Below are 25135 nucleotides of genomic sequence, written 5' to 3'. Positions count from 1 at the left end.
TCGTTAACGCAGGGTCGTCGTTAACGGTCGTTAACTTAGGGTCGTTTTTAATTTTTTCGTCGTTTTTAAAATGAAACGATCACGTTTTTAGAGATATATTAAGAATAATTTGTCGCAATGTTTTACCATGGATTTCACATAAATTTCAATATCTTTAATCTGTTGTAGTTTATTGTATTATGCGTTGTACTTTCCATAAGAATGATATAAAAAGGTTTATTTGACTTCTGTTTAAGGAAAATGTATAATTTCAAACTTTGGAAACGTTGCATAACATTTATCTCATAGCTTTACGTTTGATGAAAAACGATAAAACAATTTAAAAGCAGTGTTATACCCAGCACTTGACACACAAAAATATAAAACTGTCAATTTAAAAATATTTCTGGAAATCATTTTTTGTCAAACTGTAGAAAAATTAACCAAGCCCTCATTTACCCACGCTGCAATGGATTCGCATAAGGAAATATGATTTATAAGGTATAACATGAGAAAATCATTTTTCTTTTTTATTGATATTTTTGATTTATTTTGAGATCTAACCTTGGTCAAAACTTTATAAACATGTTTGTATATCTAAGCCAATTTATTGTCCTAACATTTTTTCTGAAAAATCTAATTTTTCCCATTTTTGCTCCGCACCGAACTGTTTATCATTTAAAAAAGTGTTTATAATATATAATCTTCCAATCTTCTTCCCTTTTATGTGATATACAAATTATGTGCACTAAAATCAACAGTAAAACTTATTTTTACCTCTCCTCATACACTCCCCACTCATACATTCCCTCCCCCCTCATACACTCTATCCACGTATTCTAATTTTCTCTTAGATAATTATCTTCCTTGCATTATTTTAACTTTGCTTTAAATGTTTTTTGTAATTGATTAATTTTTTGTGATTTTTGTAGAGCATAAATTTTTAAACCACCCTTATTGGCTAGATAGGCCCCAAAAAATGAATTGTATGTATGTTATTCAAAATATAAAAAACAATTTCTGTATATTTTACATATTTTTTGTAATAAATAAAAAAAAACTTTTGAAAACTTTTTGTGTTTCGATGAGAAACCTTTTCTTTTCTAACTGTTATGCTTTGGTGGAATTTCGTGTTAATATATTTTTCTTTATCCAGATTTTGCCAGATTTTCTTATGAAAAAGATTTATTCTAATTTGATTGAGTTTTTAATGTTTCAATAAAACTTTTCTCTGACATTTATAGTGAAAAAATCTGACTTAACAAATGATTCAGTTTGAAAATGCAACTCAGATTATTAACATTGTTGAGTGCTTGTCTTTTTTTCGTGGATTATGTATCCACAATGTGTCCTCATGGGTATAGATAATTTTAAAAATTACATAAGAAAATAAAAGAAATAAAACAATAACATAAACTTTAACCTAAATGAATTTCAGTGGTACAGGTCCAACGGCATTTTCAATTGCTATGGAAAAGCGGAATCTTGAAGTTTTTGAACAAATCAAACAACTGCAGTCTGAAGTGTTTCTTGTAAATGGTTCAGTTCAAAATATAAAACTTATAAGAGATAGCACCCTCGCAAAAATCCTGGGCACAATTAAATCTGATATCAACCTAATTGGAAGCTCTTTAAAAAACAGCAGCGCTATGGATAAAAATAATAATCATATCTATGCACAACTAGACTATATAATCTGGGAAATAAGTAAGATTGATGCTTTGGTCCAGGATGCATGTAAAACTATATTTCCTGCTTGTAATGCCACTGAACACAGATTATACAGCTCGGAGTGCAATAATTTGTTAAACCCACGCTGGGGTGCAGCAAATATAGGTAGAGTTTGGCGTGTTTAATTAAATCCTTCATCCAGGGAGAAACTTCGTTCAGTAAAATCGTTCGTCCATTAAAATTTTTGGTTCAGTAAATAACCAATATTTTAAAACAAATTTTCGTTAGACGATATTGCTTGTTCAGTAAAAGACGACAGTTTTTTTTCCAAAGTTAGTAAAAAATTTTTTTTTAATGTTATTCAAACGAACGATTTAAAAATCGTTTATCAATTGTGTGACTAATCAACAAAATGCGAATGACCGTTAGTGATTTAAGATCGTTCGTTTTTGGTTTTCTTGTTGGTTTATATTTCTCTGAAAGATAAAATATTTTTGTTTGATTAATTTTCTAAACGACACCATGTTTCACAACAAATTTTGTTCGCCTTGTAATATTTCGTTTGTTCGTTGGAAACGAAACCAATCTCTAACTACAGGGTTCAGACGTCTCCTCCCTGCAGCATACGAGGATGGGATTGGAGTTCCTAGAGGAGGTTTTCCATTCCTTGGTCAAACTAATAGATCTCTTCCTTCGGCTAGATTCATTTCTCAAGAGATTACAAAACAAAATCTTCAATGGAGAAGGCAAGAGTTTGGATATTCTGACCTTTTTACAGCATTTGGACAGTTCATGTCACACGACTTCAGGCATGTCATAAAAAATTTGGTTTAAACCATTTGAATTACAACTTTACTTCGATATGATTAGGAGCAAAATCGGATAAGAATTGACTAATATTTTCTAATCCCCGTATCTTTGCAACCTGATGTTGCATATCTTTAATGTCTTAAACTTAGATTATTTGATCTAAGAAAATTAGTTGCTTGTAACATCTAAAGTCTAAATTATTAGAAAAGATATATATATATATATCTAAGTATAATATCTGAAGTTATGTACGGAGAGGAAGGGGTGGGGGAAGGGGGCGGGTTGATATTAATTTTTAGACATAATATTTACCCCTAAATACTCCATAATGTCAATACTCCATAAATATTCAGGTCAAAATAATAATAATTTCAAATCATATTTCCTAAAAACCAAACTTTTGTTTTAACTCTTTCCCTTTGTTTTGTCTAGTTTTGTTTTATAGTTTCTTTAAAATTTGTCTTCAATAATGAAATTGGAAAAGTGAAGAAATTTTAACGCTTGCCGTTGTAAGCCGTTTTCAAGTTAAATAGAGAAAGGGAAAGGCTTGGTATAGTATTCCTACTAGAGAAGAAATAATCTTTACCATTACTTTTTACCCAATATATATAGTATATACCTCTTTAGCCATTCTATAGTTTCATAATTTTGGTGAATAAATTCCATGTTGTTCAAATTTTGACATGTTGCTACATAGTTTCTCCCCTGAGGGCAAAGCAAATGAATGTTGTAAGAATCCAACCAACCCGGAATGTTTTCCTATACGAGTTCCTGAGGATGACAATCATTTCACAAGCACTACCTGTCTTGATCTTAGGAGAACAGTCCCCTTCTGCAACATGGAGGGCAAAATTAGGCCAGACAATTATTTCATAAAAACAAAATCCCTCTCTTCTTTAGACTTAGCATGGCGCATGATCTTCGTTAACCCTATTCCTGCTGGGGGGGGGGGGGGCAATTTGACCCCCCCCCCGTAGTTTTTTTTACATAACTCAAAAAGTATTGGTCTGAGGCTGTTGAAATTTTCTGACTTTTCTTACATACCCAAAGCCCTCCCTTTAGGCCCAAAACCGGGCTTTAATACTAACTGCCTGAGTCCTCAGGCACACTGCCTGAATGACTGCTTTTGCCTGTACCAAACTAAATCTTTGTTTTGACCCACTTTCACTTGTCAGATTTTGATAAAATTTAGCTTTTTGGAAAGCCTATGACATAAGGAAACGGATTGCACAAGTTTTTGGAAAAAAAATTGCAAATTTTTTGCAAACAACCTGTGAAAGGAAATTTGTACATTTTTAGTTTTTCTTGATTAAAAATCAGGTTATTTAAAATTTTGCAAAAATTTTTGCATATTTGAAATGGCATGGTCAAGGGCCTTTCAAAAATGCATAATTTGTCATTTTTTGGACAAATTTTTTTTTGCAAACATTTTTACAATAAAACTGGATTTTGCGATAAAAAATTCAATTTTCGCAAATTTGCAAATTTTTTTGCAGATTCTAAAAGTAGAACACAAGAGCTTTCTAATGATATATCATTTGTCATATTTGGACATAAAACACGGGATTTAGAGGGGGGGGGTCTAATTGACCCCCCCCCCCAGCGTATCCTGGTTTTCAAGTACCCCAGCAGGGATAGGGTTAAGATCATTTTACAATGCCAAAACTAGAGTTTCTAACAAAGTTTAGTCAAAAAAGAATTCAGATTATGTAAATCAAAACTTTTAATTTTTTATCTCTGAAATAAAGTGCGAGGCAAAAATGATTTCGAATAAATATAGTGAAATTTTGACTAAATTAAGTAGATTAGATTAGAGTAAAATTGAATGAAAGTAAATAAAAGTTTTCTTATTGAAGAATTATTGAGAAAAAAAAGAAGGTCTTGAATTTCTGAAAAGTAACCAAATAAATTTGTTTTTCTCATATTTTAAATTAATTTCAAAGATAGAGGAGCTACGAGGTCACAAGTGACATTATACCTAAGCACTCAGGCTTCCGTCATATAATATCACTTCTTTGTATCGGAACCTTTCTATCAGCCTATCTATTATACATAAGCACTCAGGCTCCCGTCATATAATATCACTTCTTTGTATCGGAACCTTTCTATCAGCCTATCTATTATACATAAGCATTTAGGCTTCCGTCATATAATATCACTTCTTTGTATCGGAACCTTTCTATCAGCCTATCTATTTCTTTAATATTTGAGTTAATTTCTAAGAATTTTGTCTGGTAAAAGGGAACAAATGAACGCTGTAACATCTGTAATTGATGCCAACACGGTATACGGTTCAGATGAAACCCAAGCTCTGAAGATCCGAACCCAAGTTGACGGTTTATTAAAAGTTAATCCTAACTTTGACCGGCTTATACCTATACTGAATGGGTCGTTGTCTGCTGGAGATATGAGACTAACTGAATCCCCTATGCTGACCACTTTACATACACTTTTCCTCAGGTAACATTCTTTACATTTTAAGACAATCTTACATTAAAATTCATCCTTTTAAAAAAAAAGTTTTCTTCAAATTGAATCTCTGACTTTTGATTTGAAGAGCTTTAATTAATTTGCAGCTACCCCCTCCCCCCCTCAAGAAAATTTTAAAATGAGTTAGATAAAGAGTTGAATAAAAACAACAAAGGAATTTAGTCATTGCCACAAACTCTGATTTGCTTATCCCAGTAGCTTTGCAACCCAATGTAGTAGACCTTAGATATTTTAAACAATTAATTCTGTTAAATCAAATGATCTGAAATTTTAAAGGTTTACCCCATCGGGTGACACTGATATAGGATTAGAAAATAATCTTATTTTTTTTAGGGAACACAACCGATTAGCAGGAAAACTAAAGAAGAAATCTAAAAGTAAAGATGATGAATTTATTTATCAAAAAGCTAGAAGTTTATTGATAGCAGAGCTCCAAAGTATTGTGTATAATGAATATCTACCAATTCTGCTGGGTGCACAACTTATGAAATCAAGAAATTTTTATATAAAACCAAATCCCCAGACAGTTTACAACAACACTATCAACCCTAGTACAACAAACAGTTTTGCAACTGCATCTTTCAGGTAACATTTTTTTTTCTTACAGAAACTGTAAGTCAAATTTCAAGGGACCCTCCGTACGGTAACCTTGAAAACTTTCGCTGATTTGTAATGTGGACAATACGGTACTATATCTAGGTTATTTCTTATAATTTTATAGAGCAAAGTCACTTTTGTAGAGTTACCACAATTATAAATAATCAATTTATAAGAATATAAACATTGATATCTTATTGATACATGAGCAGACAAAGCTTTTAAGGGTATCGTTCTTAAATAAAAAATAAGTGGGTTTGGAAAATCATTTTGCAGCCATATGTTTTAAGAAAAGACTGTAAAGAAAAGTCGTCCTATTGAAGATGTGTGGAGAAGAAAAAATGTTTTAAAGTTGTAATTTGTAATGGTTTGAAGAAGCTGCATTTTTGCCACAAGGTTTCTGTTTTAACCCGAAATCATCTTTATCTTTGATATTTCCAACTTCCTAATTTATCAAAACAGATTTGGCATATCACTGTGATATTATTTTTCTATGTTTGGTCATACCAGTGTGATATTATTTTTCTAGATTTGATCATACCATGGTGATATTATTTTTTCTAGATTTGATCATACCATGGTGATATTATTTTTCTAGATTTGGTCATACCATGGTGATATTATTTTTCTAGATTTGTTCATACCATGGTGATATTATTTTTCTAGATTTGGTCATACCATGGTGATTTTATTTTTCTAGATTTGGCCATACCATTGTGATATTATTTTCTAGATTCGGTCATACCACGGTGATATTATTTTTCTAGATTTGGCCATACCATGGTTATGGACAAGGTTACTTTGAAGGATCCTGCTCTCTTTAATATTTCTCAGTTTCCGCTTCATGAAAACTTCTTCAATCCTAATCTTTATCATTCCGAAAATGGTCAAGGGTTTGTTCAAACTCTTCTAGGTATATTTTCTCTTATATTCTTACTTTAAAATCCATCATTACCTAATCTTCTAGATAAGTTATAGGACTTAAAGGGACAGTGTGTTCAATTTCTTGTGACCCTCCATGTCCGATTTAGAATGGTACCCTTGAAATATTGAAATATTGATTTGATCAAAAATGTGGAAGATACCGTAGTTTTTATTCTAATAGTTTCTCCAATGCTTGTTATGAGCAGGAAGTGCGCGGAGAACCCGCCGATGAAAATTAACAGTCTTTAGAAACCAAAACATGAATATCTAATTTCCACTTGATCAGACAAAGCTTTTAAATAAGTCGGACATTACCACCTTAACATGGAGGGTCACTTAAAATTACGCTGACAGTCCCTTTAAAGAGATGAAAAATGTAAATTTGCCAATATATCTATATATAAATTTGGCTTGTCTGTCTGTTTGTTTGTATCCAATAAACGTCAAAACGGCTGAACCGATCGGGCCCAAATTTTTTGTGGGACATCTAGGGACCCCAGGGAAGGTTTATGAAAAATCAAAATTTCAAATATTTGTCTCCATCAAAATTCGATCGTCATTAAATTTTTAAAAATTTTGAAAATCCGCAAAATTTTTTGTGAAAATCCGCGAATTATTTTTGTTTTGTTTTACGATGTACACAAAGAGAACATGTTCAAAACTAATTTAGAAGATTGGCGCGAAGCGCCCTCTAAGGCTAGAAAGAAGGGCGCGAAGCGCCTTGAATTTCTAGTAATATATAATATATAATACCCAAAGGTTTACTAACGTATATTTATATATATAAGAAAACAAGTATTTAAAACAAGTTTTGAATTTTATATATATTTAAATATATATATGAACGAAGAGCTTTATTATATCGATTAGGAATTAAATTGAATCATTTAAAAACTTTTTTATTTATGTTGAGTAGGTCTGATGTCTGTACAATCAAAGATGGTTGGACCTAACTTTTCTAGAGAGATAACTGATTTCCTTTACTTTGATAAAATGTTAAATACAAGCAGTGATCTTCTCGCAAAAAATCTACAAAGAGGAAGAGACCATGGGATTCCAGGCTAGGCTTTAGATATTTTTGTCAGAGTAATTTTTCAAAATAACTTTGAATAATTTCCTAATAAAATTTTTCCTGTCTAGAAGAAAGGAATTGAATCTTTTAAATTTCAAACTTAGATTATTTTATTAAATAGAATTCATAGTTTGAAATATCTCAGGTATACAACATTAGTTTGTATAGATATATGGATTAGAAAAGCAGAGTTTGAGGCCAAGACTTCTAATTTCTAATATTTCTATTTCAATATGGAATTTTTCTCTTAAAAATGTTACAAATATCGTTTAAATGTTAAAAAGGAATCACCTTTTTCAAAATTCTCATAATACTTCAGATTTTGGTATGAGGAGAATAACTAATTTTGAACTATCTTAAAACGAGTATTATCAAAACTTTATAAGATATAAATGAATTATCCTGTTCTAGTGAATTTTATGTGCTTTAGGTTACAATCAGTTCCGTGAGCTGTGTGGTCTGTCTAAAATTAAATCCCTGAGTACTCCGATTCCTCCGTCTTTCATCAACAGGAGAAGATGGAATGTCCTCCGACAGATGTATTCCTCCCCGGAGGATATAGATTTATTTGTCGGAGGTGTGATGGAGAAAACAAGGAAGGGTATGCCTGGTCCAACATTTACATGCATCAACGCAGAACAGTTCGAGGCACTTTTAAAAGGTAAGAAGTGTGTTACTTACTGCCTGGCTGGTAGTGGCGCAGCACGCCTACCTGACAGGTTGTGACCGGCACGCCTGTCTGGCGGGTTGGATAATCTAGGAGGATTTAATGATTGAATTTTCATTCTTTCTGAATGATTATCCACCATAAAGACGTCTTATGGTCTCAAATAATTTCTAAAATATTTCTCTACAATACTGCATTCTCAGTTCAACTGCCATGTTTAGCCAGCCACTCGCATTAAAGGGACTGTAATCGTAATTGACCTTTCATGCCAGATTTGCAATTAACAATACCCTTTAAATTTTGTATCTAGTCAACAAATGTTGAAGATCTGGTCATTATCTGACAATTCCCCGTTGATGTAGAAATCGTATTTCGCTTCATAAAAAACACACAATTGAAATTTAGCAATTTTAAGACAATAGATTTCTCCTTCATTCTTGATCAAAGAAAGCTTTTAAGAGAAGCCTTGTGAGTCTTTACATGTAATTTTACATATATGTACGTGGAGTAACTTGAAATAGCGTGTACTGTATATGCAGTACCATTAATAAATAAAAAATAGATTTTTTTCTTCAATCTGGATGAAAACCGTTTATTTTCTAGGTGATCGGTTCTTCTTTACCCATGTTGGAGAAAAAACCAGCTATAATTTCCAGCAAAGGAAACAGTTAAACCGAAGACGACTCCGCGATATTATTTGTGAAAACACAGCAATACAAAGAGCTCAGCTGAACGTGTTTAAAACCAGGGGATGGCAAAAACCCTGTTCAAGAGTAAATTCTTTGGATGTTTCATTGTTTCTTTGAAATTTTAAGAACTAAATAAATTCCATTGATTTAATTTTTTTTTATTTCAAAATAATATTTGCTGCTTAGCAAAATTGTGAAGCATGAAAATTAACTATTTAAAAGATTAAAGTGTCGCCAGGCTTTTACTTTTAGTAATGATCCGTAAGAAACATGCCAAGGCTCAGTTACATTTTATATAATTACACTTTCTACAATAACATTTGCTACATAGTAACAAATCCTATTAAGTTACACTTCCTAGTCCTACAATAACATTTGCTACATGGTTACAAATCCTATAATAAAGTTACACTTCCTACAATAACATTTGCTACATAGTAACAAATCCTATTAAGTTACACTTCCTACAATAACATTTGCTACATGGTTACAAGTCCTATGAACTTACACTTCCTATAATCATTTGCTGCGTGGTAACAAATCCGATGAAGTTACACTTCCTATAATAACATTTGCTACATGGTTATACAAATCCTATAAAATTACACTTCCTAAAATAATATTTGCTATATGATAACAAATCCTATGAAGGTACACTTCCTATAATAACATTTGCAAATCCTATAAAATTACACTTCCTATAATAATATTTGCTATATGATAACAAATCCTATGAAGGTACACTTCCTATAATAACATTTGCTACAAGGTAACAAATGCTGTTGAGTTACACTTTCTATAATGACAATTGCTACATGGTTATGCAAATCCTATAAAGTTAGATTTCTTTTAATAACATTTGCTGCATGGTAACAAATCCTATTAAGTTACACTTCCTATAATAACATTTGCTACATGATAACAAATCCTATTAAGTTACACTTCCTTTAATAACATTTGCTATCGGCCTCATGTCATGTTCTAGCCTCGGCACTCGGCCCAGAAGTTGGTAAGAAACGGCACACTATTTAACATTTAAAAGGTCACAGCGCTCGGCCCCCTAGCCCATCGAAGCCGTAGCGCTCGGCTTAACCTTAACCCTTACCCAACATGATCTGTAATTAAAGGATATGTTTTAGAAGTACATTTATTGCTTCTAAATATAAATACATATTAAATAAAGAGTGTATAAAAGGAATGGAAGTTGAGAAGGTCTTCTCCAGTTCCAGGATCCGACACAACTGATTTTCGGATTTCATAATCCTCTTTCGGGGATTTCATTGTAAATTAATCTAAGCTAATCAAGTATAAATATTTTCATGGCCCTGAACAAATGCAAAATGCTTGTTTTTATAGCATTAGATTTTCAGAGAAAACAGTGACGTCAGAATGTTTAAGTTTAAAACCATTACAATCTTGTTCAAGTAAAGAGATTGCTTGCCCCCCCCCCCCCAATTTTGCCTCCCAAGTAAGTACGCAAAGTGTGTCTCTAGGTCACAGAGTTGCAAAAATACAAACCAAGGTCATTTTATATTTTCTAATAATCCTAGCTAACCTTAAAATTCTTGAACTGAGCAAGGAGTTTCACAATTTAAATTTGAGGCAAATCGGTCGAGAATTCCGGTTTTATAATCGGACACACAAACATATAAAACGTTTATTTCTACCTCTCATAAATATAGAAATATAAAATATAAAGTATAGAAATTAGAAGGGGGGGCTGAAAGAGAAACCATGGATATCTCATTTATTCTGAATCAAACAAAGGTTTTATGGGCTTTGTTGTTACAATCCATGCAATGCCTAATATGTGGATGTAATATAAAAAAAAAAAATAAGTTATTTATTAAAAACTTGCTAACTTAAAGAAATGTTATAAAAACCAGATAAAATCACCAGTAAGAAGAAGTTAATCGCCGACCACTGTAACTGAAAACAACTGGAAACAATTGGAAACAACTGGAAACAACTGGAAACAACTGGAAACAACTGGAAATAACTGGAAACAACTGGAAATAACTGGAAACAGCTGGAAACAACTGGACACAACTGGAAACAACTGGAAACAACTGGAAACAACTGGACACAACTGGAAACAACTGAAAAGAACTGGAAACAACTGGAAACAACTGGAAAAACTGAAAAGAACTGAAAAGAACTGGAAACAACTGGAAACAACTGGAAACAACTGGAAATAACTGGAAACAACTGGAAATAACTGGAAACAAGTGGAAACAACTGGACACAACTGGAAACAACTCGAAACAACTGGAAACAACTGGACACAACTGAAAACAGCTGAAACAACTTGAAACAACTGGAAACAACTGGAAAAAACTGAAAAGAACTGAAAAGAACTGGAAACAACTGGAAACAACTGGAAATAACTGGAAACAACTGGAAATAACTGGAAACAACTGGAAACAACTGGACACAACTGGAAACAACTGGAAACAACTGGAAACAACTGGACACAACTGAAAACAGCTGGAACAACTGGAAACAACTGGAAACAACTGGAAACAACTGGAAAAAACTGAAAAGAACTGGAAACAACTGGAAACAATTGGAAACAACTGGAAACAACTGGAAACAACTAGAAACAACTGGAAAAAACTGAAAAGAACTGGAAACAACTGGAAACACGCTCTTTTTACGTTCTGTTCTACAAACCGCGCAGATACTATCGTTCTTACATCTGTTTTCAAATTACAATGATTAGCGGAGAGAATCAGTCGAGCTACGATGCTCAGTTCGTTAACACAATGGATAGTTAGTCTAATTATCATCAAAGGTCTCCACACAAAATGTCCTTACGGGTAATTTTGATCTCCCACTCCTCCCCCCCCTAGGATTTTAATTTTTTAAATTTTTTTCAAATGAGTAAATTAAAGATTAAATAATAAAAAGTTATGGCATTTTTTTATTCTTCCTCTTCCGTCTATGTATAAAAAAATGTTAGACAAAATATGTGCTCAATTTTGATGTTGATAAAGTGTGAGCCGTTCTTGAGAAAATCTCAGGGACCGGGGGGGGGGGGGGGGGTAGGGGAAATCGTGATAGGGTTTTTTAGGGTCTGTAGTAATTTCAAATTACCCCTACCCTTTAAAGCATGCTTCACATTTTTTAACTTACTATTTAACCCTACCGTTTTTTTTTGCGATGACTCTAATAGTATTTGAGCTAGGAAGCTCAAATTTTCTGCCTTTTCTAACTATACTATGTACCTCACTTAACCCTCAAAAGGCTGGGGGAGGGGGCGTTTGACTCCACCACTATATTTTGTTTGCCCAAGCACGCTCATTTTTGACTCTATTACCGTGAACTTTTTTGACTTTCAATGAATAGAAATTTAAAGAATTTTTTGTAAAGAAGGTAAATAAAAACGACGGATCTAAAATTATATTTTCTAACAGCCTTTGAAAAATGAAAGTAGAAATTATGTGTCACATCTTGATATCTGTTAAAAACAGAAAAGTAATTCTTTGCATTTTTTACATTTTTTGGCATTTTTTCCGACCCTCCTAGCACCCAAACTATTAAAGATATTGATCTAATTTTCTTGAATGATTTGGCCTGAATTTGAAAAATTAGGCTATGAACATGCATTTCAACCCATTACCTATACTCTAAGGCCTTTTTCTAGGGGGGGGGGCGTAGGATGCATGGGATGCTTGGGTTGCTCCCCCCCCCCCCAGGCTATACATAGATTCAGACCAACCAGCCTTTATAAGGTTAAGGTTAAAAGCTGAACTTTCATATCTACTGCACGAGTCTGCACTCCTCAGGCATACTGCATAAGCCTGTACAACATTGTATAGGGTTATGGAAATCCGTTGACAAAAGAAAGCAGATTGCACAACTTTTGCAAAGAAATTTCGCACAGATTTTTGCACAGGCGCTAACAAAGAGAATTTGCATATTTTAAAATTTTTTTGAATTCAGATTCTAGGATTCTGAAAAGTTTGCACTTCACTGGAAAGGGCAAACAAAATTTCTTCGTCGCATTTTGCAATTTGGATTTGTGAAAATTTGCGATTTTCTGCAGATTATCGACGTACGTAGAGTCCATGCTTTTCAAAAACGTATCAAATGTTTTATATTTGTATCACAATAAGAAAATAGAAGGAGGGAAATATTCCCCCCCCCCCCCCCCCCCCCAGTGAATTTTTGGTTAACCAGACGTCAGTCTATCGGAATAGGTTTTAAATTGACAGAGATACCAGATTCTATTCTTTCGCATGTAATCTTTTTCAATGCATTTTTTATTTACTAATTCTTGTAAACTAAAAACGTTTTTTTTAAGTTTTCATATGATTCCCATGTTTTTTGACACAGTATTGTTTTAACATCCATATTTAAGGGCTTCATATTTTTTTAAATTTTAGATCTGTAATTTAATCAAACAAAAAACTAAAAGCTTTTTTTCCTTTTATTCTTGAAACTATTACCAGACTTTTTAGGCTCCTGTTTCCACTAACCCTTTGCATAAAAAATACTTGAAAATTATATTTCCAGACCATTTGATTAAAACAGCAATAAACACATAGAGAATAGACTATATAGAGAGGAATTAAAAGAATCTCTCGGTATGAATTTTTCAGTCCCTTTAAGCCTGAAAGGGAGTTCAAAGTGTACAAATCATGTAAATGTTTACAAATTATATGCAGTAGAGTACATTAATACAGTATGTTCCCTAGACTATTCATTTCAATTTCGAATTTTTTAAACTGTTAAATAAACTTTATAATGAATTAGGTGAATAAAAACATCATTTGATTTATAGTTATGACGGAAAATCTTCGTTTTTAAAGTGAAAGGCAAAGAGTATATATGAAATGATAATTGGTCAAATAATTTTAGATTTTCTATAAAATGATATTCCAGGGCCCAACAGGTTATACAGCATAAATATGAAGTACACCTGCAGTATGGAAACAGTACATCAAAATGGCCGTTTTACACTTTTTTCCAGTAAATTCCTCTCTATATATTCTATTCTCTATGAATAAACATCATCAACGTGGATTCTAAGTTTCAATTGAATACTTTCATTTCAGCGCTACGTCGCAGACGCCTTTTTCAGCTGCAATGGAACTCCGAAACAAGAAATTATTTGGAAAAATTCACCGAATACATTCGCATATCAAAGACTTCAGTGATGAGGCAACACAGGATAGATCTGATCAAAATCACGTATGGAATGTGGGTAAAGTTGAATTGATGGTGCGAGCCACCTGTGAGGGACTAGTTCCTATTTGCAATGATACAGAGTACAGAGCCTTTAATGGAGTTTGTAACAACCTGGAAAACCCTACCTGGGCCGCAGCAAACACAGGGTTTAAACGCCTGCTGCCTCCAGAGTATGAGGATGGGATAGGGAAGCCTAAGGGTGGATTCACTTTAGCTGCACGAACTGGTTTATCATTGCCAACTCCTCGGTTTGTATCTCAACAGTGTACAGGTAGAGATGGGCACATTCAACTTTTTTCATTCATTCCTTCATCGTTCGTTTTTTAAAATCGTTTGGAAAAAATTTATTTCGTTTGTTCTCAAAATTTTCCTTTCTTTTCCATCTAATTCTTTCGTTTTCTCACTGAAATCTCATTCTGTGAAATTGTTTGTTCATTAAAATCATTCGTTCAGTTAAAAAAAGATTGTTTTTAAAAGATTTTTTTTTCCAAAAAAATTGTTCAATCAGCAAAAAAGCAATCGTTTATTCAAGTCCGTTCGAGAGATTTTAAATTGTTCGTTTTTCGTCGTTTTTCAAAAACGAAATTTTTTTCATTTCTCTGAACGATCCATAAAGTTTGTCCATAGTTCTTTTTTTTTCTGAATGACACATTTTTTCAAAACAAATTTTAATCGTTCCTGAAAATTTTGTTCGTTCAAAAAAACGATGCCCATTTCTATGTACAGGACACAGCTTTAATCAAACACAGTTTCCCTACACAGACCTTTTCACTGCTTTTGGACAATTTTTGTCTCATGACTTAAGGAAATGTTTTAATAAAAAATACATTACATTTCTTTATTGCTTTGTGAGTAGATGGACAGCAAATAAATGTATAATTGTATTTTTATATTGTTCGGATTGTGGTTACTTCCACTGTAATGATTTTCCCTAGAATCATTTAATCTATCTCTGCTGGGGTACTTGAAAACCAGGATATGCTGGGGGGGGGGGTAGGTTCAAAGTTTCAAAAAGTAATTTTAGGAAAAGTAAATTATATTTTTTATCTATTAATTAAAAAAAACATTTTATCAGTTTATCTCCAGAAGCTACGGACCAGGGCTGCTGTTTAAATCCTACTGGACATGAATGTTTTCCAATACCAGTTCCGTCAGGCGATTCTTTTTTCTCACAACAGAATCAGACCTGTCTTGATTTCAGGAGAACGGTTCCTTTTTGCATTAAACAGGGGGAAATCAGGAAAAAAAAAATGTTTTTATCATTTTTTACTTATTAGGAAATTTTTCCCAATGTTAGATTTTATTGCATAAGGTAGAGCATAAATTTACACATATTTTTGTACCACTTTCTCAAAATAAATTTGCCATACAATTTTAGTTGTTTAACTAAGCAATTAAGTCTTTGCAACCCAATGTTATTTACACGATCTGTATGCAAATTTTAATTTGTGGCAAAGAATCAATTTCTTTACGAAGAAAAATTCAACCTATTTTTTTGGTTTTTGTATTAAAATTATTTTTTCCCAGAGAGCAGTTGAATTCGTTGACATCAGTGATAGATGCTAACAACGTGTACGGATCTGATGTTGAAACCAACGCTAAACTAAGGACGAAGGTAGATGGTCTAATGCTGATTAATTCTAATTATACAGATGAACTGCTTCCTGTGATAAATGGCTCCCTAACTGCTGGCGAAATAAGATTTAAAGAATCTCCAATGCTAGCATCGCTTCACACTCTTTTTCTCAGGTAAACATAGCTTAGAAAACTGATTATTTTCAAATTTAAATTTTCTACAAAAGTGACTGGCGTATTTCTACTACAAGAAAACATACAATAAATGTTCAAAGTAGAACAATCTTACAGCTTTGTAATACCTAGGAATACCGAGAAATAGGCTATTTATGTAATACCTAGGCATACCGAGGAATAGGCTATCCATGTAATACCTAGAAATATTGAGGAATATGCTATCCATGTAACACCCAGGAATACCGAGGAATAGGCTATCTATGTAATACCTAGGAATATCGAGGAATAGGCTATCCATGTAATACCTAGGAATATCGAGGAATAGGCTATCCATATAATACATAGGAATACCGAGGAATAGACTATTCATGTAATACCTAGGAATACCGAGGAATAGGCTATCCATGTAATACATAGGAATACAGAGGAATAGACTATCCATGTACTACCTAGGAATACCGAGGAATAGGCTATCCATGTAATACCTAGGAATACCAAGAAATAGGCTATCCAAGTAATACCAAGAAATACAGAGGAATAGGCTATCCATGTAATACCTAGGAATACCGAGAAATAGACTATCCATGTAATACCTAGGAATACCGAGAAATAGGCTATCATTGTAATACATAGGAATACAGAGGAATAGGCTATCCATGTACTACCTAGGATTACCGAGGAATAGGCTATCCATGTAATACCTAGGAATACCAAGAAATAGGCTATCCATGTAATACCAAGAAATACAGAGAAATAGGCTATCCATGTACTACCTAGGATTACCGAGGAATAGGCTATCCATGTAATACCTAGGAAAACCAAGAAATAGGCTATCCATGTAATACCAAGAAAAACAGAGGAATAAGCTATCCATGTAATACCTAGAAATATTGAGGAAAAGGCTATCCATGGAACACCTGGGAATACCGAGGAATAGGCTATCTATGTAATACCCAGGAATATCGAGGAATAGGCTATCCATGTAATACCTAGGAATAACGAGGAATAGGCTATCCATTTAATACATAGGAATACCGAGGAATAGACTATCCATGTAATACCTAGGAATACAGAGGAATAGGCTATCCATGTAATACCTAGGAATACGGATGAATAGGCTATCCATGTATTCTGCTTTTATTCATGTTTTTAAACAATCCTTAAACATTTTCCTTAATCAAGTCTTATTGTTTGGTCAAAAAGGCACAGAAATATCTTGATCATTTTAAATTTAGACTATATTCTTTTATCTAACAGATTCCACGATTAAAGGATATTGAATCTTTGCCACAAACTTAAATTTCCTATATCTTTGCAAATAAAATGTCGTAGAACTTTTCAAAATATGAATTCTTTCAAATCAAATAATATAATGTTAAAATATCAAAGGTATACACCATAAGGTTGCAGAAATATAGTGATTATAACATTTGAGTTTGTTACAAAGACTCAATTCCTTTATAATGTTATAATATTTATTATTTAGAGAACATAATCGTTTAGCAAGAGAGGTTGCAAAGTACTCCAGCTCCAGTGATGATGAGTTTATTTTCCAAACTGCCAGAAATATACTAATTGCAGAAATGCAGAGTATTGTCTACAACGAGTATCTACCGATTCTCCTTGGACCGAGTCTAATGAAATCTATGGATATTTGGATTAAAAAAAAACCAAAAAGTTTTTATAATGCCTCCGTGGATCCAAGTATTTCAAACAGCTTTGCAACTGCATCGTTTAGGTATCAGTTATAATCTATACAGTAGGTGTTCCAGCAAAAATCGCTTTGCGAAAATTTCGAATTTTTCATGAAACAGATTAATGCGAAATTTCGCCAAAAAGGCGGAAATTTTTGCAATTTTTCGCGAAATTGTGGCATATTTTTTTTCGCGAATTTTTCTTGCAAATTTGATTTATGCGAAAGAATGCGAAATATCGAGTGAAGTTTGCGAAATACGAAAGAAAATTTTCGAAAATTTTGCGAAAGTTTTCGATCTCTGAAAAACGACTTTGATGCACCGCAATTGTTCAGTTTACTTTTGTAAACAGGCCAATTTTACTTAATAAGTGATTTTAAAAGATTTAGACTAAACTATTTTCTCTGTTACAGCATCAAATGCACTGAATTCTTGCTAAAATTTAGTCTTCATATTTGTTTTCCGGTTCATCACCGTTTAAATTAAAAAATTTAAGACGTTTTTTTTAAGCACATGAGATTAAACATTCGCCAAGTCACACAATTTAAGACTTTTAAATGCATAATTAGGCTCTGAAAACCATCAGACATGGACAATATGTATCCTTGATTATTCTTTTAGATTTGGACACAGTATGTTGCTGGATAATATAACTCTACGAGATGTTACATTTGATAATATTACCCAGTTCCCCCTTCACAAGGAGTTGTTCAACCCACAACTATACTTTGCAAACAATGGTCAAGGTGTTGATGAAATTATCTATGGTGAGAAATGAATTTAGTTAGCTCAAGTGCACCATGGGCGGTGTCATCCGTTGAATTTTGTAAACACTCGAATTTTGAAAAAAAATGCGATTAAATTAAAATTTGAAAAAAATCACATTTATTTTAGCTTTTGTTACCCCCAAGGGTGACCATGGATTTCTTCAAAAAGTTGTAGCCAATTTGGTCCAGCCGTTTGGTCAGCTATATCTAGCAGTGCACATATTGTGCAATGGCCTTTATTATATAGATTATTTGCCCCCATGCGCGAAAAATGTCATGTTTCAGGAAAGATTTTATAAAAAAAGTAAAGTTTTGAAATTCAACTGTTATTTTGTGTTACATAAATATCAACTTTCTAGAGAATTTGCGGTGTTTTAACAAAAAAAAAATAAGTATATTTGATCATTGATATTTGATAAAACAAATAAATTTATTGAGACTCCAAATGTTCTATAGGTTTGATGAAAGGAGCCTCTAAGCTCAGCGGAACAGATTTCTCTCACGAATTGACCGACTTGTTGTTGTTAAACGGAACCCAGTTCGGTAGTAACGATCTTCTTTCAAGGAATATACAGAGAGGACGAGATCATGGATTACCAGGTAAACATTTTAAGAGAAATGGACAAATTGTTCACAAAACTTTCGCATTTTTATGGAACATGTCTTATTTCAACAAGCAATTTCCTATTTTTTGTTGCATTTTGTCGCATATTTTTTGCAAAGTACTTCACATATTTGTTCTATATAACCTTTTGGGCCCTGGAATATCATTTTATAGAAAATCTAAAATTATTGTTAAAAGAAAACCAAATATGAAATAAGCTGGTTTCATAATTGACCAATGATCATTTCACATAGACTCTATGCCTTCCACTTTACAAACGATGATTTTCCGTCATAACAATAAATCAAATGATTTTTTTATTCACCTAATTCATTATAAAGTTTATTTAACAGCTTTAAAAAATTCGAAATTGAAATGGATAGTCTAGGGAACATACTGAATTAGTGTACTCTACTGCATTTACATGGTTTGTACACTTTCAGCCCCCTTATTAGGCTGAAAGGGACTGACAAAATTCATACTGCTGGATTGTCTAAATTCCACTCTAATAAATATTCTATTCTCTTTGATTAACTGGGTTAATCTGGGTTCACTTAAAGTTTTGCTTTGCATTTTTAGTTCTCACTGTTCTGCAGTAAACTTTTAAAATAATTAAAATATAATATTTTGTTCCAAAAAATAATTTAAGTTGTTGAGGATACAACAGTTTCCGAGAATTATGTGGACTCCAAAGAATAGAATCAATGATGTCTGCTGAGCCCCCGACCTATATTTCAAATAAAAAATGGTCTCTTCTTAAACAAATTTATTCAACACCTGATGATATAGATCTTTATGTTGGAGGTAATATGGATATATAATAATGCTCTTCGCTCATATCTATATATTTGTAATTTTTTGAGGAAAATTATGAGTACCCTGGGGCATGGGGGTAATTTTGAAAAAAAAAAATTTATTATTTCTTTCAAAAATCTTTTTTTTTTCAAAATTCGAGATTTTTTTCGATTTTCGGGCAACGCCGGGCAATTAAGCTAGTTTTTCATTTTGTTTAAAGGGACTTCAAGATTGGATCAACTTTAAAGTATAAAAACGCTTTGATCCTTGGTATATATATATATATATATATATATATATATATATATAACTCCACTATAATATTGTGAGGCACTTGTTTTAGCTTTAGTTATTATATCCATTAAATTGCAAAATTATCATCGATGTTTTGCATGAGAGCTTGCAACCTTTGGATCACTGCATGAGACTTATAGTGTAGTAGTAATATTAAGTGCCTACAATCCATATATAGAACCAATTTAGACAATTCACAACGGTACCCTTAACATCATTAAATACCAAACAATTAATCTTCGGATCTTTTTAAATGTTTCTTGTTATATCTTTACAATATTTTAGTGACATTTCCAACACCCAATATTTAATCTTTGATCGTGGTATTTAAGAAGTTTTAATTAGTTTTTAATGTCATTACGCGGGTAACCTTGCATCTTGCATTTTTATCTTAGAAATTATATAAACCTTTAAAATTTACTATCTGAGTTGTGTCTGTTTGTGTGGGGGGGGGGACACAAAGTAGAATTTAATTTATTGTGACAACCTGGACACTGTAGAATTAAAATTATCGGGGCACCCTGTAGAAATTAAATTATTGGGACATCCTGTAGATNTTTTTTTACGGTCTAAGTCGTATGTTCCAACTTCCTCAATTTTTATGGGCGCTACGCTCTTCGGTATGAGACGTCTTTATCAATTTTCTCATTATAGACGCAACAGATAGAAGTAAGATTAGTGGCGATCAAAAGCGCTTTTTTATCCCATTAAGCCTATACCCCCTTTCATTTTTCGCGAACACTCCCTTTAAGGTCAAATTAAAAGGATTTATGCTAAAATGAACGAGTTACATTTTATATCGATGCAGTGTGCATATAAGCTTACTTTAAAGGTAAATATAACTTTAAAACAAGGGGGGGGGGGGCAAATTTATACACCCCCCTCCTAGGCCTTTGTATAATGTATGTATATTTATTGTGCTTATACGATTTGCATTTGAACTCTAATTCTTTCTTTATTTTAGGAGACAGATTTTTTTTCACACATGCTGGCAGATTTAAAAGATTTCACTTCAAATTAAGAAAACTTTTATTTAAAAGACGACTGCGTGATATTGTCTGTGAAAACACTAAGATTCCACAGGCGCAAAAGAGCCTGTTTAAAACAAGAGGGTCCAAAATATCATGCTCGGAAACCAACCCTCTTGATATATCATTATTTATTTAACATTTTTTTTAAATAAATTTATTTAAAATTAGAATTGCCTCTCAATGTACAATTGTACAATCTGCATTTAATTAAGAATGTTCATATATATATTCATAAAATATACCTCTCTATCTATGTACATATATAAAAAATAAACCTCTCTATCTTTATACATTTACATAAAATATACCTCTATATCTATGTACACAAATATAAAATATACCTCTCTATCTATGTACATATATATGAAATATACCTCTCATCTTTATAGATTTATATAAAATATACCTCTATATCTATGTACATAAATATAAAACATACCTCTCTATCTATGAACTTATATTTGAAATATTTCTTTCTATCTATGAACATATATTTAAAATATACCTCTCTATCTATGAACATATATTTAAAATATACCTCTCTATCTATGAACATATATTTAAAATATACCTCTCTATCTATGAACATGTATTTAAAATTTACCTCTCTATCTATGAACATATNAATTACTAAGCGCTACTATATCTCCGGTCAGTGTACTGCAAATTACTAAGCGCTACTATATCTCCGGTCAGTGTACTGCAAATTACTAAGCGCTACTATATCTCCGGTCAGTGTACTGCAAATTACTAAGCGCTACTATATCTCCGGTCAGTGTACTGCAAATTACTAAGCGCTACTATATCTCCGGTCAGTGTACTGCAAATTACTAAGCGCTACTATATCTCCGGTCAGTGTACTGCAAATTACTAAGCGCTACTATATCTCCGGTCAGTGTACTGCAAATTACTAAGCGCTACTATATCTCCGGTCAGTGTACTGCAAATTACTAAGCGCTACTATATCTCCGGTCAGTGTACTGCAAATTACTAAGCGCTACTATATCTCCGGTCAGTGTACTGCAAATTACTAAGCGCTACTATATCTCCGGTCAGTGTACTGCAAATTACTAAGCGCTACTATATCTCCGGTCAGTGTACTGCAAATTACTAAGCGCTACTATATCTCCGGTCAGTGTACTGCAAATTACTAAGCGCTACTATATCTCCGGTCAGTGTACTGCAAATTACTAAGCGCTACTATATCTCCGGTCAGTGTACTGCAAATTACTAAGCGCTACTATATCTCCGGTCAGTGTACTGCAAATTACTAAGCGCTACTATATCTCCGGTCAGTGTACTGCAAATTACTAAGCGCTACTATATCTCCGGTCAGTGTACTGCAAATTACTAAGCGCTACTATATCTCCGGTCAGTGTACTGCAAATTACTAAGCGCTACTATATCTCCGGTCAGTGTACTGCAAATTACTAAGCGCTACTATATCTCCGGTCAGTGTACTGCAAATTACTAAGCGCTACTATATCTCCGGTCAGTGTACTGCAAATTACTAAGCGCTACTATATCTCCGGTCAGTGTACTGCAAATTACTAAGCGCTACTATATCTCCGGTCAGTGTACTGCAAATTACTAAGCGCTACTATATCTCCGGTCAGTGTACTACAAATTACTAAGCGCTACTATATCTCCGGTCAGTGTACTGCAAATTACTAAGCGCTACTATATCTCCGGTCAGTGTACTGCAAATTACTGCAGAACGCACTGAAAGCTTAGCTGAGGGCTTTCTGTTGTGAATGCTTTTAGTCCCTTTACAGATAAAGAATAGAGAATTAAATATATAAAGCTAGATATTATATTTATATTAAAAGATTTAAAGATGGCCGATAGCACTCTTCATATTTTGATTGAACAAGTTAGAAAAGCAAACTTTCAATGCAGGCCAAATTACATGTTATAGTAATACAAATGCCTTTTATAATTGTAACCATTTCCTAGCAGTAAAAGTTTATTTAAGTATTGTTAAAAACATCTGCTTATTAAAATTCTTCTTTAAACCTTTTTTTGTACATTTTTGGTGAATTTTGAAAACAGTGTAATCGTTTCTAATAGACATGTTCACTGGGATATAGATAACTCTAAAAGTTAGTCATCAAATTTTAGACAGCCTTGACATTAAAGTGTCTCAACAACCTAGCCTTTGGTTTTACCTCACCAACTCACTTCCAATTTTTTTTGTAGCCCTAGGTATATACATCTCTAGCTTAAGTTAAAAATAGTAATTGGCAAAATACTGCTAAATTTTTGTGTGAGAGCGTGCACATCTAGTGCAAATAAAATACAATTATGAAAAGTCCTTAATCATAGAGGACGCTTAATCACCTTCAAGAATGATATGACCGAAATTTTTAAATGTACGTATATATAGATGTCATAGGAATGCAATTTTAAAACAATTTTATTTTAATTCGATGTTGTTATAAAGCCAAGTTAGCAAAGTATAGTGCAGACGACTTTAATTATTTTGTGAACTGGGTCTTTTGTGGGTAACATTGCATTTCCCCGTCCCTACCTTATCATCTCCAAGCTCCTTGATCATGTATTTATCTACGGGTTGAAAAACCAGGGTTGCAGCATAGCAGTGCATCATAATTCCACCTAAATAACATATATATTTACAGAGGCTGTTTGAGGTATAAGCAATAAGTATACAATGTTTCTATTAGCTTGTGTTAAACAAGAGTAAACATCTTTTTAAGCATATTTTTTTTAAATTTAAATTTTAACAAAATTCAAATGATTAGATGATATCAGCTGCAAGTGTTTTGAAATTTCTGTTTTTCTAAATCTCCATTTTCTTAATAGCTGCTGAATTTATACGAGTTCTAAATTTACTCCTCAGAGTAAACATGTAATACCTCCTATAAGTGACAATGACTGCAATGCCCAATGAAAGCTTTATCTAATCAATAATGTGAAAATATTGTTGTTTTTCTAGCTTTAAAATGTTTACTAATAATATTTTGTATTGCAGTAGAAATGCGCAAGTAGAGAAACAAAAATTTAAAAATTCATTTTTCAAAATTATTAACATTCTGATTCATAGTTTATCATACAAAGCTTATAAAGATACAATAGTAAATTGATCATAGCCATCTTTGAATGGAGTATCAAATGAAAATACGTTTTAAAGAAAATTTACACAATTTTGCAGAAAATGATTAATTTTAAATTGTTTAAGAGATTTTTAGATTTAGGATTGATCATAGGTTTTTTTTCAAGCTTTTTTAAAATTATATTTATACAATGTAAAAGTTTTAAGTGAAATTTTACTGGAGAAATGAAATCCCTAAATTGTATTTTTTACTAAAACTATAGAAACAAATGTTACCAAGAATAAGATGAGCCCCCGAATATCCAAAGGTTTGATACAAGTATGTGAACAGGAAAGGTAAAACCATTCCTCCCAAACAGTTTCCAGCCAGGCAGATTGCATTCCCAAACCCTTTGTATTTATCAAAGTAGGTTCCACTGCACAGAAAACCTGGATTAATGTGTTATCATTTTTACAAGTTTACTTCATATAGAATTGAATTCTATACTGATGGAAATTAATTTTACTTAATATCTGTTATGCATATAATGTTAGTGAATGACAGTGATTCAGTTTTGTTAATAAATCCATCAATTATATCATCCTTGTAATAAATATCGGGTAACATGATATTCTGTAAACCTGCAATACGCTGTTTCAAATGAATATGTAGCATGATTAGCTTAATCATGCCTTATATATAATGACGTACTTCTCAATTTCGACGATTTCAACTGTGCTGCAATACGTAACGTATGATTGCCTTGATCATGTGATATAGGATGTAACGTAGGAATTGTAATTACGTCTATTAACTTTAACTTGTAGCATATAAGCCTGAAATACACTAGTTGATAAATAGACTCCGTACAGATTACTGCAAGAGAGTAATCATTCCCTGTCTTGATAAACAGGTTGGGGATCATACCCATTGTTTTGGCATTGATAGTTGTGCGCTTGTATCCATGAAGGATCTTAATAGCTGATCACGCCCATTGGTAGTGGCATTGATATTACTAGATCGTGTCCTAGTTGAGGCGTTGATAAGCGTGCG

At 32.7% G+C, this 25135-nt stretch overlaps 3 protein-coding genes across 5 annotated transcripts in view; 2 read left to right on the top strand and 1 right to left on the bottom strand.

The window, feature by feature from the left end:
* The window catches only part of LOC111700718 (uncharacterized), a gene marked incomplete at its 5' end in the record, with an annotated part of 47738 nt that extends 23207 nt beyond the window's left edge, over positions 1 to 24531 (bottom strand). For both annotated transcript variants that reach the window (XM_023471729.1, XM_023471728.1), the window contains 2 exon segments: positions 23560 to 23645; positions 24379 to 24531. In XM_023471729.1, the coding sequence (XP_023327497.1) occupies positions 23560 to 23645; positions 24379 to 24531 (239 nt within the window).
* On the top strand, positions 1230 to 9050 carry LOC111700717 (thyroid peroxidase). The gene is made up of 10 exons (XM_023471727.1): positions 1230 to 1337; positions 1418 to 1815; positions 2249 to 2459; positions 3158 to 3316; positions 4702 to 4920; positions 5284 to 5535; positions 6315 to 6460; positions 7388 to 7531; positions 7974 to 8204; positions 8814 to 9050. The coding sequence occupies exons 1-10, from the start codon at positions 1261 to 1263 to the stop codon at positions 9014 to 9016; spliced, it is 2040 nt and encodes a 679-aa protein (XP_023327495.1). The 5' UTR covers positions 1230 to 1260; the 3' UTR covers positions 9017 to 9050.
* On the top strand, positions 11615 to 19747 carry LOC111700719 (lactoperoxidase). Of its 2 annotated transcripts, none has more exons than XM_023471730.1 (9): positions 11615 to 11718; positions 13960 to 14363; positions 14819 to 14897; positions 15168 to 15332; positions 15620 to 15841; positions 17331 to 17582; positions 18160 to 18305; positions 18762 to 18905; positions 19567 to 19747. In XM_023471730.1, the coding sequence occupies exons 1-9, from the start codon at positions 11645 to 11647 to the stop codon at positions 19728 to 19730; spliced, it is 1650 nt and encodes a 549-aa protein (XP_023327498.1). In that variant the 5' UTR covers positions 11615 to 11644; the 3' UTR covers positions 19731 to 19747. The 2 variants fall into 2 exon arrangements, with proteins under 2 accessions (XP_023327498.1, XP_023327499.1); XM_023471731.1 differs by having other exon boundaries at positions 19559 to 19702.
* Positions 24532 to 25135: the final 604 nt, after the last annotated feature.

Source organism: Eurytemora carolleeae, unplaced genomic scaffold, assembly GCF_000591075.1.
Source record: "Eurytemora carolleeae unplaced genomic scaffold, Eaff_2.0 scaffold418, whole genome shotgun sequence".
Lineage (NCBI taxonomy): Eukaryota > Metazoa > Arthropoda > Copepoda > Calanoida > Temoridae > Eurytemora > Eurytemora carolleeae.
The sequence above is the reverse complement of the archived record's forward strand: the minus strand, read 5'-3'. Positions and strand labels throughout refer to the sequence as shown.